This window comes from Ailuropoda melanoleuca, chromosome 9 (genome assembly GCF_002007445.2).
Source record: "Ailuropoda melanoleuca isolate Jingjing chromosome 9, ASM200744v2, whole genome shotgun sequence".
NCBI lineage: Eukaryota > Metazoa > Chordata > Mammalia > Carnivora > Ursidae > Ailuropoda > Ailuropoda melanoleuca.
In genome coordinates, this window is record NC_048226.1 from 41805977 (window position 1) to 41820408 (window position 14432).

Here is a 14432-nt window from a genome sequence, read left to right on the forward strand (position 1 = left end):
CAAGGGTGTCTGAAATGTGAAACTGGTCTTTTTGTTCTCGAATTAAAAAATCAGAGATAATGTTGAAGGAAACACAAATTTGATTCCATGATCTGTTAGAGAAATATGTTTCTTTCAATGTAGAGAAATGCCTAGTATTGTTACTTATCTAAAAAATCAATCATTTTTTTTTTTAAATTAAGGAAACATAGGCTGAGAACAGGAGAGACATAAAAGTCTTGGTATTTCATGAGCATTGGGTATCAGTTTTCCTGCATGCTCCCATTTGAGTCACAGTTCAGGAAGTTGGTCACCTTAGCCATTTAGCCATTTTGCAGACACAAGTTAATTTAATTTTAAAAGAATACATTGTATGTTTGGTTTAAATTATGAGGCTGACATTCATATTTCACTGACCTTGGAGAATTTATACAGGTACTTTACAGATTCCAAAGTGACATCTATTGATTTTTTTAAAAGCTTAATGGAAGAGAATTTAAAGGCATAATTATTTCAAATGGTAAAAATCAAAATTGCCAACTGATTTTTATGAGGTCAGTGTTATAATTAAATTAGCTTAAGATTGAATCAGAACAATAAGAGTGTTCTTTAACTACTTGTCTAGATATATAACCAATAATTACTTTGTTACATACACCAAAAGATTTGGATCAATGAGAGGTTAGATACGTGACCATGGAGATGTAGCCAACAGCAAATAGGGCATTATAACATTTCACTGTAATTTTTTGTTTCCCTTGTACCTTACAATTATGCCTGTAACTTTATAGTTTAACATTAGAAATGGCTAGCTCTAATTTAAATATATTTTTGTTACAAAATAAAATACAAATATACAGAATCACCCAAATCAAACATATGGCTTCATGACTTACTAAAATGACAACACTACCCATGTCAAGAAATAGAATTTTGCTAGAAAACCTAGAAGTCCCTCCACTGTGCCCTGTGCCGATCACAACCTCTGCCTTTCCCCACAAATAACAGATATCCTAACTTTCATAATCATCAGTTCCTTCCATTTTAAAATAGCTTTATCACTTGGATATGCATCTATTGACATTATGGTCAACTTTGCCAACTTTTTTAATTCATGTGTGTCTTTAAGTCTTTTTTAATCTATAGGTCCCTCTGCCATTTCTAGCATTTTCTTGCAGTTCAGCTGTTAAAGAACCCTGGCCAGTTGACCTGAGATAATTGAGAACAATTATCTCAAAAATGATTGATTTTTTAGATAAGTAACAATACTAGGCATTTCTCTACATTGAAAGAAACATATTTCTCTAACAGATCATGGAATCAAATTTGTGCATGGAATCCACAAAGGAATGGGTTGAGGAGTTAGAATTAAATTAATTAGAATTAAAATATTGCATAATAGCTTATTTGTTTCAAAGCATTACACACAGCAGTCTCAGGATAAAAATACCAATCCATCTACCAATATGAATACTGAAAATAAAACAAAAAATGCATATGCTTTCTCTATTCTCTCCCAATTTTTTAATAGTTGCACAAAATCCACATTGTCAGAGTATATGCTTAATGCATAATATATTCTCCCCTTTCAAACTGCCATGTGGCCTCAGGACAAGTAACTCTGTAGTTAATGTTCACTATCCATTCTTATGTGTAGGTATTTTGGTTTTTCGAAGCTTACTCTCCATAAGATTCCTGGGCTCACATTTTCTTTCCTTCAGTATCTTAAATATAGTACTTCATTTTTCTACTGGCATAAATCGCTATTGTTAAAATCTAATGACAATGTAAGTTCCCCTTACAAGTCATGTACAAAGAAATTTGAGTAATATGGCCAGGGCAGGAAGCAGGAAAACCAATAGGTGGGAGATCAATGGAGATACAGACATTTGCAAAATAATAACGTTGCACTTCTCAGTGGAAATTTCCCATACCCTTACACGTTCACTATGTCATATGAAACACAGCCCTGTGGTTCTGTTGTCTACGTTTTGTATACGAAGAAACTCTGCTTCAGAAGAAAAGTTGACTCTCCAAGATCTTATGGCTGATAGTTTGCTCTGTTGGCTGATAGTTTGCTCTGTTGTTAACAATTTTATTTTTGTTTTTTTTTTTTAGATTTTATTTATTTGAGAGAGAGTGTGCACAAGTGGAGGGAGGGGCAGAGAGAGAAAGAGAGGGACCAGAAGACTCCCCACTGAGCACAGAGTCATGTCAGGGACATGCTTAACTGCTTAACTGACTGAGCCACCCAGGCACCCCTAAACCGTTTTAAAAAGAATGAATGAGGGGCGCCTGGGTGGCACAGCGGTTGAGCGTCTGCCTTCGGCTCAGGGCGTGATCCCGGCGTTATGGGATCGAGCCCCACATCGGGCTCCTCTGCTATGAGCCTGCTTCTTCCTCTCCCACTCCCCCTGCTTGTGTTCCCTCTCTCGCTGGCTGTCTCTGTCTCTGTCAAATAAATAAATAAATAAAATCTTTAAAAAAAAAAAAAAAAAAGAATGAATGAATACTACTTTCTGCCTATGAAAATAGTGAAACAATATGAATCATTGATATGAAAAATTCATCAGCGTATCAGAGAAGACACACACGAGTAGTACAATAACAGGTCAAGCTTGGTCAAGTGGATTTTTCTAAAATCAATTGACCAGTAATACATATGTCTGTCTATTCTATAAGTCAATGCAATTAAATACCATTACCACTAGCCATCCATTCTTATAGCTGCACCCTCTCATCCTGTCCCTTCCCCTGTCCAACATCCACTGACAAAAGTTACCACTCTCTCAAACAGGGAGCCTCTCATTACCGGCTTTGCATTTCCCACCCTTTTTTGTTTGTTTGTTTTACATGAGATTAAAGGAAAGAAAAGAATAAGATATTTTCCCCCATTTTTGCAACAGCTTGGTTACTTTTCAGAAAATAAGAAGGAACACTAAAATGCCTTAAATCATTTAAAATTTAACATTTTAGTGATAGTCATTAACCCCATAATTACTCCTGCCTTTTTCCATTTTTTTTAAGGTAAGTCTCTACGGCAAAAGCATTACCATAAGGGAATTTTTTAGTTTAACATAAAAAAAATTGGAAGAAAAATATAAATTGTTTTCATTTTAGTTTAACAGTTACATATGTGCTTACAGATTGAGTATTATTTGTTCCTTCTAAGGAGACAAATTTGGCTTCTGATCGTCCCTTAGATTGCTGTGCAGACATACCCTGCAGCACCAGTGGAACTTAAGGAGAGAGTGAATCATAACATCTTATCTTAAAATGTCACTGTCGTTTAGCCCTTAACAATGATGAAGCAGTCAGATATCTCCTTTTTTGGATAAAGTGTTCTTTTCAGAGAAAGAGGTGTCTGCACTAGTGTGACATTTATTCATAAGATTATGGGCAATTTTTCAGAAAAAAATTTTAACTTAATATGAAAAGACATCAGGGCCAATTAGAAACAGCACTTAATATGAGTCTGAAGACAAGTGTAACTATTAACTTATTGACTCCATCAATGATTTGAAAGACTTTTGAGCTTTCCAAAAATTTCTGAATTACAAACTACTGCACCCAACTTTTTACTAATTGGAAATAGATCACTGCCTGTTTTCTTGTACATCAGTGATAATTGCTGTCTGTAGAATTTGCTGGAGTTTGGAAAGTTGAACTTCAATATCTGTAACATCTGCCACAAATTCAGTAATCCTGTGTAATAATGTAATTAGAAAACACAACATATGACCTTCATATTAGCAGCTGTATTACAGGAAATTATAGTATAAAGTTAGGAAATGATGCATGATGTTAATACCTCCATATCTAAAAATAGAGTGTATTTCTGTGCATAGTCTAATTAATGCTCTTCATTATAATACTTGTGGTTTCATGTATTTGCTATATTGTGTCTGGGCCTCTGCACAAAATCTTCCTTCCTTCTAAGAGTTCTCCTCTTTATTCAGCTCCTTCATCTGGCTAATTGACTAAGTCTTTAAGATTAAAAATAACTTGCTCTTGAAAATTCCTATATTCCTCTACTTTGTCTTTTTGATCACATGTATGCAGTGGCTACAAAAACTTCTAGCACATGAAAGTTCTCAATGCAACCTTATTAAATAAATGAAAGGCTAGGTGCCCTTGCCCCCAATTTGTTCCCCTGTAGCACCCTGGGCTCACTCACCTATGTCAAGTAACATTTGCTCTATATTTGAGTAACTTGTATATCTGTCTTCTTAAGGTAAATTTTTTATGGTAGGGGTGAGTTTGTTTTCACCTCTTTATCCCCACACTGAGTGCTGTATGTAGCATGCAATAGGTACTTAATAAATATTTGTGGAATAAATAATGGGTGAAGTTTATGAGTCCCTAGGGTTTAGATATGCTTTGGCCATTCCTATCGAGCTCCCTTTCTCCTACAGGCTCTTCTTAAGAGGGTGCCGTGTTAGGATTATTGTTTAATTTCATTTGAAGAGGTGGGAAGAAAGAGCATTCTGGTGAAAGTGGGCTCTCATGAAACTTTCTTTGGAAGAAATTCATGCCAGAGGCCTCAGACATAAAATGTTTGTGAATAAGCATATTCTACGTGAAAGTGCAAGTCTATATGCATTTTATCTAAGGATTTGTAAGAGGTGAATAGAAAATACTGATTTAAATAAGAGAAGCATGGTTAGTGAAAAACAGTGTTGGATTCAGGAGAGTGTGGGCCTAGTCCTGGCTCTATCTCTAGGATATTCTGTCTCGCTGAGAATATTTTCTTAAATGGAAAATAAGTAGGGGAGCAGCAAGAGCCTTCATCTCTAACAGCCATAATCCCATGCCAATGGTAAGCCGTAATTTCAGTTTTTCTTTATTTTCTCTTTCTCTGAGTTTTTGCGTTGGATAATTTTGATTTACTTCTGGGTGATTATCAAAATATTAGTTTGTTGAATGACTTGATATTTAAAGTGCTAGTTCTTTAAAATGTAGAGTAGGATGACTTACGTTGGCAACTGTGTGCTTTGAAAGGGATTTTATTTCATTAGTGCGCCCCCAGAAGGGGAAGAAGGGAAGGTCAGCATCAGCATTTCAACAGTCCCATGTTGGAAATGGGGAACCCGTGACAGACATACTGAATGGAGCCTCTTGATTGCAGCCATCTATTCCCACCCTAAGAATTAGAGATCCTGACATCTTGTTCTTTGTTTTGTGCCCTTGGCCCTGTGCCAGATTTGTAATCCTCTGTGCAAAGTGTTTGTTTCCTCTGTATTTTCCTCCCAGAGTCTTTTTTACTTCGTGCTCCTCATTCATCAGTGCCACCCAGGTCAGTAATTTATGAATGGCAGTTACAGCCCAACTCCAGTCTGTGTGGCCTTTGAGACAAATGCTGTTGTGTGGGTTTCTCCTTTCCTGTGGTACAGATATTGAAAAGTACCTGGTATTGTGGGAAGAAGCAAGTCTGTCGGGAAGCCCTATAGTGCACACCGTGCTTTGGTCATATCTGACCATCAAGAAAACCCTCAGTCATTACCAGGTCATAGCATAAGACTGTAAGTGTCCAGACAAATTGGGAAAACCGTTGCACTCTAGCTCCAAGGAAACAGCCCCCTTCAGTGAGTACCCAGGGGCCCCGCTCTGCAGCACCTCGCTGTGAGCCCTAGAGGTTCAGAAACGAGGCAGGCAGGCCTCTGACGCTGGCCCCACCAGAAAGCAGATCCAAAACAGCCAGTCACTTGACACCTTGTCTTCTTACCCTAGCAACTCAGGCGAAGTGGGGGGAGGGGGGCTGCTGTTAGTACACAAAGGACTGGTTCTGTCACAGGGAAGAGCCAGACTGGAAGAGTCCACAGCTTTCTTTCTAGAATAATTATCCAAATAAAGGGAGATAGTATAGCAAGTTCAACTAGAAAAAGCAGTTTATCTGAAGAAAATTTCCAACCTTCTCCGTATGCTTTGAGTTAAATTCCTCCCAGTTTGGGGGTTTTATATGGATTTGATTTTTCCTAATAGTTTATATTTTAGCTTAAGTAAATATAACTGTCCTATCTCTTTGACTGTCTTATCCATTGAAAATCCCACAAGCTTGGAAGCATTTGGAAATATTTATTTTTATTTTATTTTATTTTATTTTTTTAAAGATTTTATTTATTTATTCAACAGAGATAGAGATAGCCAGCGAGAGAGGGAACACAAGCAGGGGGAGAGGGAGAGGAAGAAGCAGGCTCATAGCGGAGGAGCCTGATGTGGGGCTCGATCCCATAACGCCGGGATCACGCCCTGAGCCGAAGGCAGACGCTTAACCGCTGTGCCACCCAGGCGCTCCTGGAAATATTTAAACTATAGCAGACAAATTTTTCACCAGTGGAAACCATGATTTGGAAAAAATATTATATATCTGTGATTTCTAAGCATTTAGGGAAACCAGCACTTTATTTCTAGCTTAATTTTTGGTTTGAAATGAGCATGCTTTTTTTCAACCCTCTCCAAGTGCTTTGGAGTATACAACACAACTTTTAAGAAATACATTTATTTATTTATTTATTTATTTATTTATTTACTTATTTTTATGTTTTAAACTTTTCATTTCCATGAAATAGAGGAGTGTCAGAGTTGAATCCGGTCCCAGCAGAGCTTCGTCTATACCTAGCCACTTGAAATGAAGCACTTCCCTAAGTCCCTCTGGCTTTAGGGTCTTTGCATATCAGATTGGCTTGAGTATGTCTTGCCCTCAAGTTGTAGTAAAAAACCATTCAAACGAGATAATATATGGAGAGTCTATGAAATGTAAAAAAAGAATGTCTTTGAAAAATTAGAAACAAATGTAAGCTTTATTCACACTTATTTAGTTATCTTTTAAACACACATGGTCTCCTAGAATTTATCATTTCATGATATCTCAGAATTTATTTCCAAATGTCTCTGGTCACATAGTATAAAAATATAACTTATTCAAACTAATGAGTTGTTTGACAGTTTTGACCACCAATGTTTAGAAGAATTTGGGATATATGTTTAATTCGATGTTAAATTTCTGTGGTTTAAATCTCAGTGATTACTAGCACCCAGTGAAGGTCTAGTGAAAAGCACAAATAATGGAGAATTTACTAATAACATACAAGCAAGGTGAGAAAGGCTGTATATAAACATTGGGGAAAGGACAGGTTAATGATCTATACTCTCCCCATAAAATATTTTTAAGTCCATGTATTAGATCTTCATACAGATTTATAGAATACAGAATGAGTGACTTTTTTCTTAATCTAACTTTTAAGAACATATTTATAAAATGAGTAACAGAAAATTTTATGCATCTCCTTTAGTATTCTGTCCTAAGATGTAGTTAGCTATTCTAAGTGGTTCGTTTATGTGACTTAAAATCCACTTAAGAGAAATGTTGTTGCCTTAAAAAAATTATTTCCTTCAGAGGAGAAAGTAGCCCAACTGATCATCCCAAAAATATCAACTGAGATGGTGGGAGAAGAGTAAGGATTTGGTGTTGTTCCCAGGTTGCACTACTCTCCATGATTCATCTTCCATTGTCCTTTCTTTCTTCTTCCTCTGACTTTTTCAACTTCTTTTCCTCTTTGCCTCTAGGGAGAAGCCTCCAGTGGAGGACAGTCACTGAAAAACTACATGGAAGAAGTGAGTTTTAAGGTAGCCTTGTAACATAGTCTGAAATCAATCTGTCATATAAGACGAATATTCACTTGGGCTTTCTCCATCTGCTGTAGGATTTCCAGTCGATACCTATTCACTGGTCATGCCCACAAAAACAAGATAATAAATAATATGTTAGAAAAATGTTTTTTGGTCCTCGTTGATAGGGGGGTACTTTATAACAACTCAGTCATCCTGAAATTGAAAGCAAAACTGCACAAACCTAGGGCTATCATATATTTTCACTCACAAACATTTGTTGATATCCTAATAAATGAAAAACATGGGCACAAAATAATAAGACATGATCATTGCTGTTATGGAAAGAACAATCTGTACCAAATTGGTTTTCATTTATGTGATAAATGCTCATCAAGGACGTTACTCGTGCAGGCTATTAGGCAAAGTGCTGTCTTGACAAATAAAATATATGCTAGATTTTTGTTGGAAATCCGTTTAGACGTCTGGATTTATTTTGGAGATATCCAAGGGTGCTCTGTGTCACAGGATGTGTCTTTGGGCTGTCTGCAAATGATATTTGGGAACTTGCAGATAAATCCGTGGATAGAATCCGTAAGACTTGATCTGAAGCCAAACCACAGTGGTCACTAAATTAGGTATCTGAATCTGTTGTAGGTGAGTGGGACTGGGAAATAGTTTGATGATGATGTCGTGGAAGTACCAAATATTTGGTTTGAATATTGCTACTCAGAAAGATAGAATCTGTTCTCTAATATTTTATTCTTGGGTGCATGCATCCATCCAAAACTCAGTTTCAGTGGCCTACTGAATGTGCCACTGAAAATTTATTCAAAACAGCATATCCATACTTAAACTCACACTTGCCTCCAAATACCACTTGGAGAGGAAAATCAGAGTGCCTAGCACCCCTTTAAGGCTCTAATTTCACTGGTTTGCGTGTTTGGAGGTGGTTGAAGTTTTGCCAAAGGCACATGGAGAAAAGATAACAAAAGGAAATAACCAGGTTGATTGTCTGGGTTCAGGTTAGAAAAATCAAAATATATGGTGTAAAAAAATTGGAGGGTTAGAGCACCAACTTTAAATTTCAGTTTAATGAATTTGATGCAGAGATTGAGTAGAATACATTGAAACAATTAATGTTGCCAAAGAGAGGCAGACACTGTTTTCAATGTGTATACCAGTAAAATTTCTCTTTAGGATTCTGTGGTCCCTGAAGCTCTTGGCTCAGCATTCCCCACTCGGTGGTGGGACTGGGGGTGGTGGGCGCCTCTACCAGAAGGGTGTCTGTTACCTGTTGTAATGCATCCTGTATGGGTCTAACACTGCTAGAGGAAGGGGAGAATCGAAATGTTAGCACAAGAAATAGACTGCATATAAGATGATGAAATTTTTAAAATAAATCATATTTTAATTTTGTAGTTCTTATCCAGGAAGCAGATCTTTCTTTTCTCCATGATTATGAATGTGCAATCTAAACATACATGTTTCACACAACTGTGAATGTTCAGTGTGAGAACAGGGTTGGGAATTCGTGCCTTTACATTGGAGGTTCTGGCAGGACATTGCTCCTCAGTGTGGTCCTCTGACGAGCAACATGGACAACCTGACGGCTTGGACAAAATGTAAAATCACACCAGATCCAGAGAATCAAAATCTGGACTCTAACAAGATCCCTGTGTGATTCAAGGCACCCTAAAGTTCAAGAAGCACTGCCTTGAAGTGTTTTTTCAATGTTATTTCTAGAGAGTAACTATATACATCATGGAAAACCCCCAATTTTTTATAATACAGGTAAAGAGGAAAATTCTATTAATAAATTTCTGAGTTTTATTTATTAATTTACTCTCAAGAACAAAATTTTTGTTGATTAGGGGTATAAAATCTCTCTAGCTTATGAGATTCATCACTGACTTTCAGTTCAGAATTACAAGTATGTGCGAACTGCCCATAAGCATTTTGGGGGGGTTCAGTATCACATAGGGTTTTTATCTAATATTGGTTGATATTTAGACTTTAGCTCTTTTTTAAACCAACAAATGATCATTCTTTACAATAAAACTATAAATATGACCTTAAGTGGAGAACTATTAACTCATTACTAGTTGGTTTCTTTTTTGTGGACATTAATCCATTTGGCCTTTAGGAAATATATACTCAAATTCTTCTCCATTGAGAACATGTTGAGAATGTGAGCCATAAAATGATAGTTGTTTTTTTTTTCCCACTTGTGCTCTTATTTCACTTTTGCTCTCTTTCTGCATGTTAGTTGAATCAGCAAACAATAAGGAACAATATTTATACATGTTAGAAGCATTGCAGTTAAAACTGTGCTAGCAAACATTTGCTTTTATTTAGTATACACTAAAACTCAAATAAACCATAGTGTTTACATTTTTAATATATTTAACATTTCTTGTTAAAGTTTGGGCAACTCTTTGCAGATCAAAGTCTGGTTTTTTTTTAATTTAGTCTTATAATTAAATAGAATTATAACCACATGACGTTAGAATATATTGTTTAGACCTAAATCGAAACTAGAGACAATAGGGTCCTCTACAAAAGTTAAAATGGAATTTCCATTCTATATTTTCTGGTTTTTAATGTATTATTTTTCCAGAATAGGATTTGTATCTTTTTTCAGATTTTATTTGTTTATTTGAGAGAGTGAAAATGAGTGTGAGCAGGGTGAAGGGCAGAGGGAGAAGAAGATTCCCTACTGAGGAGCGAGTCCAATATGGGGCTTGATCCCAGAACCCTGGGATCATGACCTGAGCTGAAGGCAGATGCTTAACTGACTGAGCCACGCAGGTGCCCCTAGAGTAAGATTTGTATTTTTGACCTTATGAGATATTTTATAATAGTCTACTTTTCCTAATCTTCAAAATCATTCTTATGGTTAATTTCTTTTAAAGAAAGTATGTGTTCTTCACTTGAAAGACACTTCATAACTCAGGTAGGCATAATAATTTCATATTGCAGAGATTTCAGTTTCGAAATAATACTAACATTTATTCAAAAACTCCATATAATTTAAAGGAACTTATCAAAATCAAGTACCTCCAAAGCTTGATTGTCACACACTTTTATAGAGAAGCTAATCCATTTAAAATATCACATTTTCCAGGTGGATAATTGGAAAGCAGCACACTATACTGGCTAAAAATCCCCTAACCATGAGAAATTTATTAATTTACATATGTATTTATCAGAAAAGTATTGTCAATTTAAATGGTTGAGAAGCAATGGAGTACTAAAGACTTAAGTTAATGATTTTTTGAAACTTTCTGAAGAGCAGTTTAGAGCGATTCCCCACAGTTCAGGAAGTTAGCTGGTGAAGGCCGGAGGCAACATACACGGGAGTGTGAACTAACTCAAGGTGTCAAGAGGCAGCTTCGCAATCTGTGAAGGTGTCAGACAGGAAGAGAAGCATGCTAAGTGGGCAGGCTTTTTCCAAATCTGTAGAGGTTGGTTTTGCCAGCTGTACCATCTGAACTGGAAAAGGGATCGATTTTGTGCAACAGAATATCTTAAAATCACTTCTTATGCCAGTTTTGGCCCGTCTTGTTTCTCCTGTGTTGTACTATTTGTGTGATCACTACTGTCGTGAAGTTCCTCCCAACTCTACTTCTGTGGAAAGTGCATGACATCATCCTATAATAAATAAGACATCATTAACTTTTTATCATGCACAGGGATTTATTTTTCAAAAAATTGATGTTACTATTGAATTTACTTTTCAAAAAATTGATGTTACTATTGAATTATATGGTTTTATTCACTTAAGAAACAAGGGAACAAGGAATTTTGTCAAGAAAACCCTATTTTGTCTTTGACATTCCTTGAGAACTAATACATATTGTTAAAAGAGTTACTTTTTTTTTTTTTTTTTTTTAAAATTTTTTTTTATTTANTTTTTAAAGATTTTATTTATTTAACAGAGATAGAGACAGCCAGCGAGAGAGGGTACACAAGCAGGGGGAGTGCGAGAGGAAGAAGCAGGCTCATAGCAGAAGAGCCTGATGTGGGGCTCGATCCCACAACGCCGGGATCACGCCCTTGAGCCGAAGGCAGTCGCTTAACCGCTGTGCCACCCAGGCGCCCCAAAAGAGTTACATTTTTAAAAAGTTATAATCATGGCTCTTAAAGAGATATAAAATGAAAACATATCAAAGATTTATTTAACTCACTAGTAAGGGAACCAGTAAAGTATTACAACCAGTTCAAGGGAGAATTTAAACCCTCCTTTAAATAAGGAATGCTGAAATGAAGTTATAAAGAAAGGCAAAAACTGGCAAAACTGACCAATAGCCATAGGGTAATAAACAATTACATTCAAATGGATACAAGGTATGGACTAGAATCATTTGCACTACTATCAATGTCTATGAATTATGTAGTTATTAAACAGCTCGAAGTCAAGAAAAGACCCAGAGCCTCCACACAAGCAGGTAATGAGAAGGACATGCTAGAAAAATGTATTGTTTTTCATTGTCTATACCCATAATCTTTCATCCATTTCAAAGGCTTACAATTTTGTCCTACGATTTTCTTGAAGAGAAAAGTCACCAAATGGAATGAATTAGGACATAAAATGGAGTGTGATCCCCATGCACAGTATAATATAGCAAATTTGTCAGATAAATTTATTTTAGCACCTTGCATTTATTTTGTAATATTTTTCACAATCTACCATTTATTTCTAACTAAATTATTGCCGTTTCTCTTTTATTTCCCAAATCCTATTAGCTCAAACTTATAGCTTCCTAAACTTATTACTTCCCTCTTTTTATGTCTTAATTGCCCTTTTACAATTCCCAAAAGAAATGGGCTGTAGAAGTATAATTTACTAAAAAATTATGGATTTCAGTCTGATAATACAAGGAATTTTATTAACAAATACAAAAAGAAAGATATTTTCAAACTTTACAGCCATACCTTGGTGATATTGTAGCTTTGGTTCCAGACCACTACAATAAAGCAAATGTTGCAATTAAGTGAGCTAAAGAATTTTTTGGTTTCGCAGTGCATATAAAAATTATGTTTATAATCTATTATAGTCTATTAAATGTGCAATAACATTATGTCTAAAAAAACATATATACTTTAATTTAGAAACACTTTATTGCTAAAAAATGCTAACCATCATCTGAGCTTTCAGTAAGTCATAGTCACTGATCACAGATCTCCATAACAAATAGAATAATCGTGAAAAAGTTTGAAATATTGGGAAAATTAGCAAAATGTGACACAGGGACATGACATGAGCAAGGGCTGTTGGGAAAATGGTGCTGATAGACTTGCTAAAGGCAGGGCTGCCACCAACCCTCAATTAGTAAAATAAAAAAAAATCAGTATCTGTGAAGCGTGATAAAATGAGGTGTGCCTGTATTAATTTAAGTGTGTAGGTTATATATGTAGAAATTCATTTTAATGGAAGTATAGGCTTAATTGTCAGTAGAAGCAGTCTATTAAATGTATCTGAAGAGGAGGGTAATTTTGTTTTGCTTTACATGTGACATGCTTCAGGGATTTTTATTTTATAGGGATCCAATGGTTATAGGAGTAAAATGAAAGTGATTAATCTTTTTTGAAAGATAGAAGCTGATGTTTTGTGCATTATTTTCATATTTAACCAAAGGGAGAGGAATATCTGTTGCCTCAAAATTGAAGTATCCAATGGTGAAAGTTTAAGCAGAGGAGCATTTTTTTTCTCTAAACATACTGAACTTCCATGGCCACAGATGACATAAATCACTGATTGATTTAGAGAATCCAAAAATAGGCTATCCATGTGGAATAACAATACTGTTTGAGTTTATAAAGCACTTATTCTGTTGGCAGATAAAATGATATGTTGATATAGGGCTAGCAACTGTTTTCCATGTGATGCATGTCACTATTTCTCAGCACTCCTAGTCCCTGGATGTTTACATACTTCTGGTGAAAGTGTTTTAGAAAAAGGATGAATGGCATTTCTTCTAAAAGCAACCCAAGAGCTTGCTCTTGGGCATATGAAACAGTTTGTGCTATGCTCAGACTTAGTTTAATATCCCTGTAGAAAAATTTTTCAATAAGTTGACAAAGATGAACATGTCAGCTCTTGTTTTTAAAAATGTTCAAGATTTCAGCTTCCTGATCCCATCAAAAAGTCTTGTGGGCTCAAGGTTGAACATACCTTGTATTGCCTGTCGGCATTTGATGAAGCAAACAGGTGCATTGTGTTACTAATCGTATTTAAGGGAAAACCGAAGTAAAGCATTTAAATGATCTATTAACAGTAATATTTGTACTATCTCTACAATTCCGACAACTCAGCATTTTAAAGTTCTTCCCAAACTACATGTTTTACTGAGCTAATGTTCTATTTGTACTTTACATAATTTGCAATAAACAAAAGAATAACTGAATGCTTATTATCTCTTGAGGAGTAAAGCTGTTAAAACCGGAAACCAATCAGTAGGATTGCTTAGTGTTCTGAACTATTGTGGGAAAAAGTAACACAAATGACTTATAAGCTATGTCTTTCCTTATGAAAACAGTTTTTAATATTTGGGCCCAAAAGGTAAATAACCAAAGTACCTTTTAAATTAAAAACATTTTTTCATGGTTACTTTAAAATTTTAGGTTTTAAATGAGTAAGATTTGGCTATTTTAACTTACAAAACCAAAAAGGTTATTTTTCATAGTTCTTTTTTAAACAGCAGAGATCATGTGTTCTATTTTTGATAAATTGTAGGAAGGTGATTTTCTTCTCTGTTACATGAAAAATTTTGAAATTATATTTCTGTTGTCCTCTGTACTGCTATGGGGTTTTACATCTAATTTTTTTTTTTTTTGCATTT

General features: G+C 35.4%; 1 protein-coding gene across 1 annotated transcript in view; it reads left to right on the plus strand.

Annotated features, from left to right (window-relative positions):
* The window catches only part of C9H8orf34 (chromosome 9 C8orf34 homolog), a 366424-nt gene that overhangs the window by 325904 nt on the left and 26088 nt on the right, over positions 1 to 14432 (plus strand). Inside the window, 1 exon segment of the mRNA XM_034668153.1 lies at positions 7546 to 7593. Within this exon segment, the coding sequence (XP_034524044.1) occupies positions 7546 to 7593 (48 nt within the window).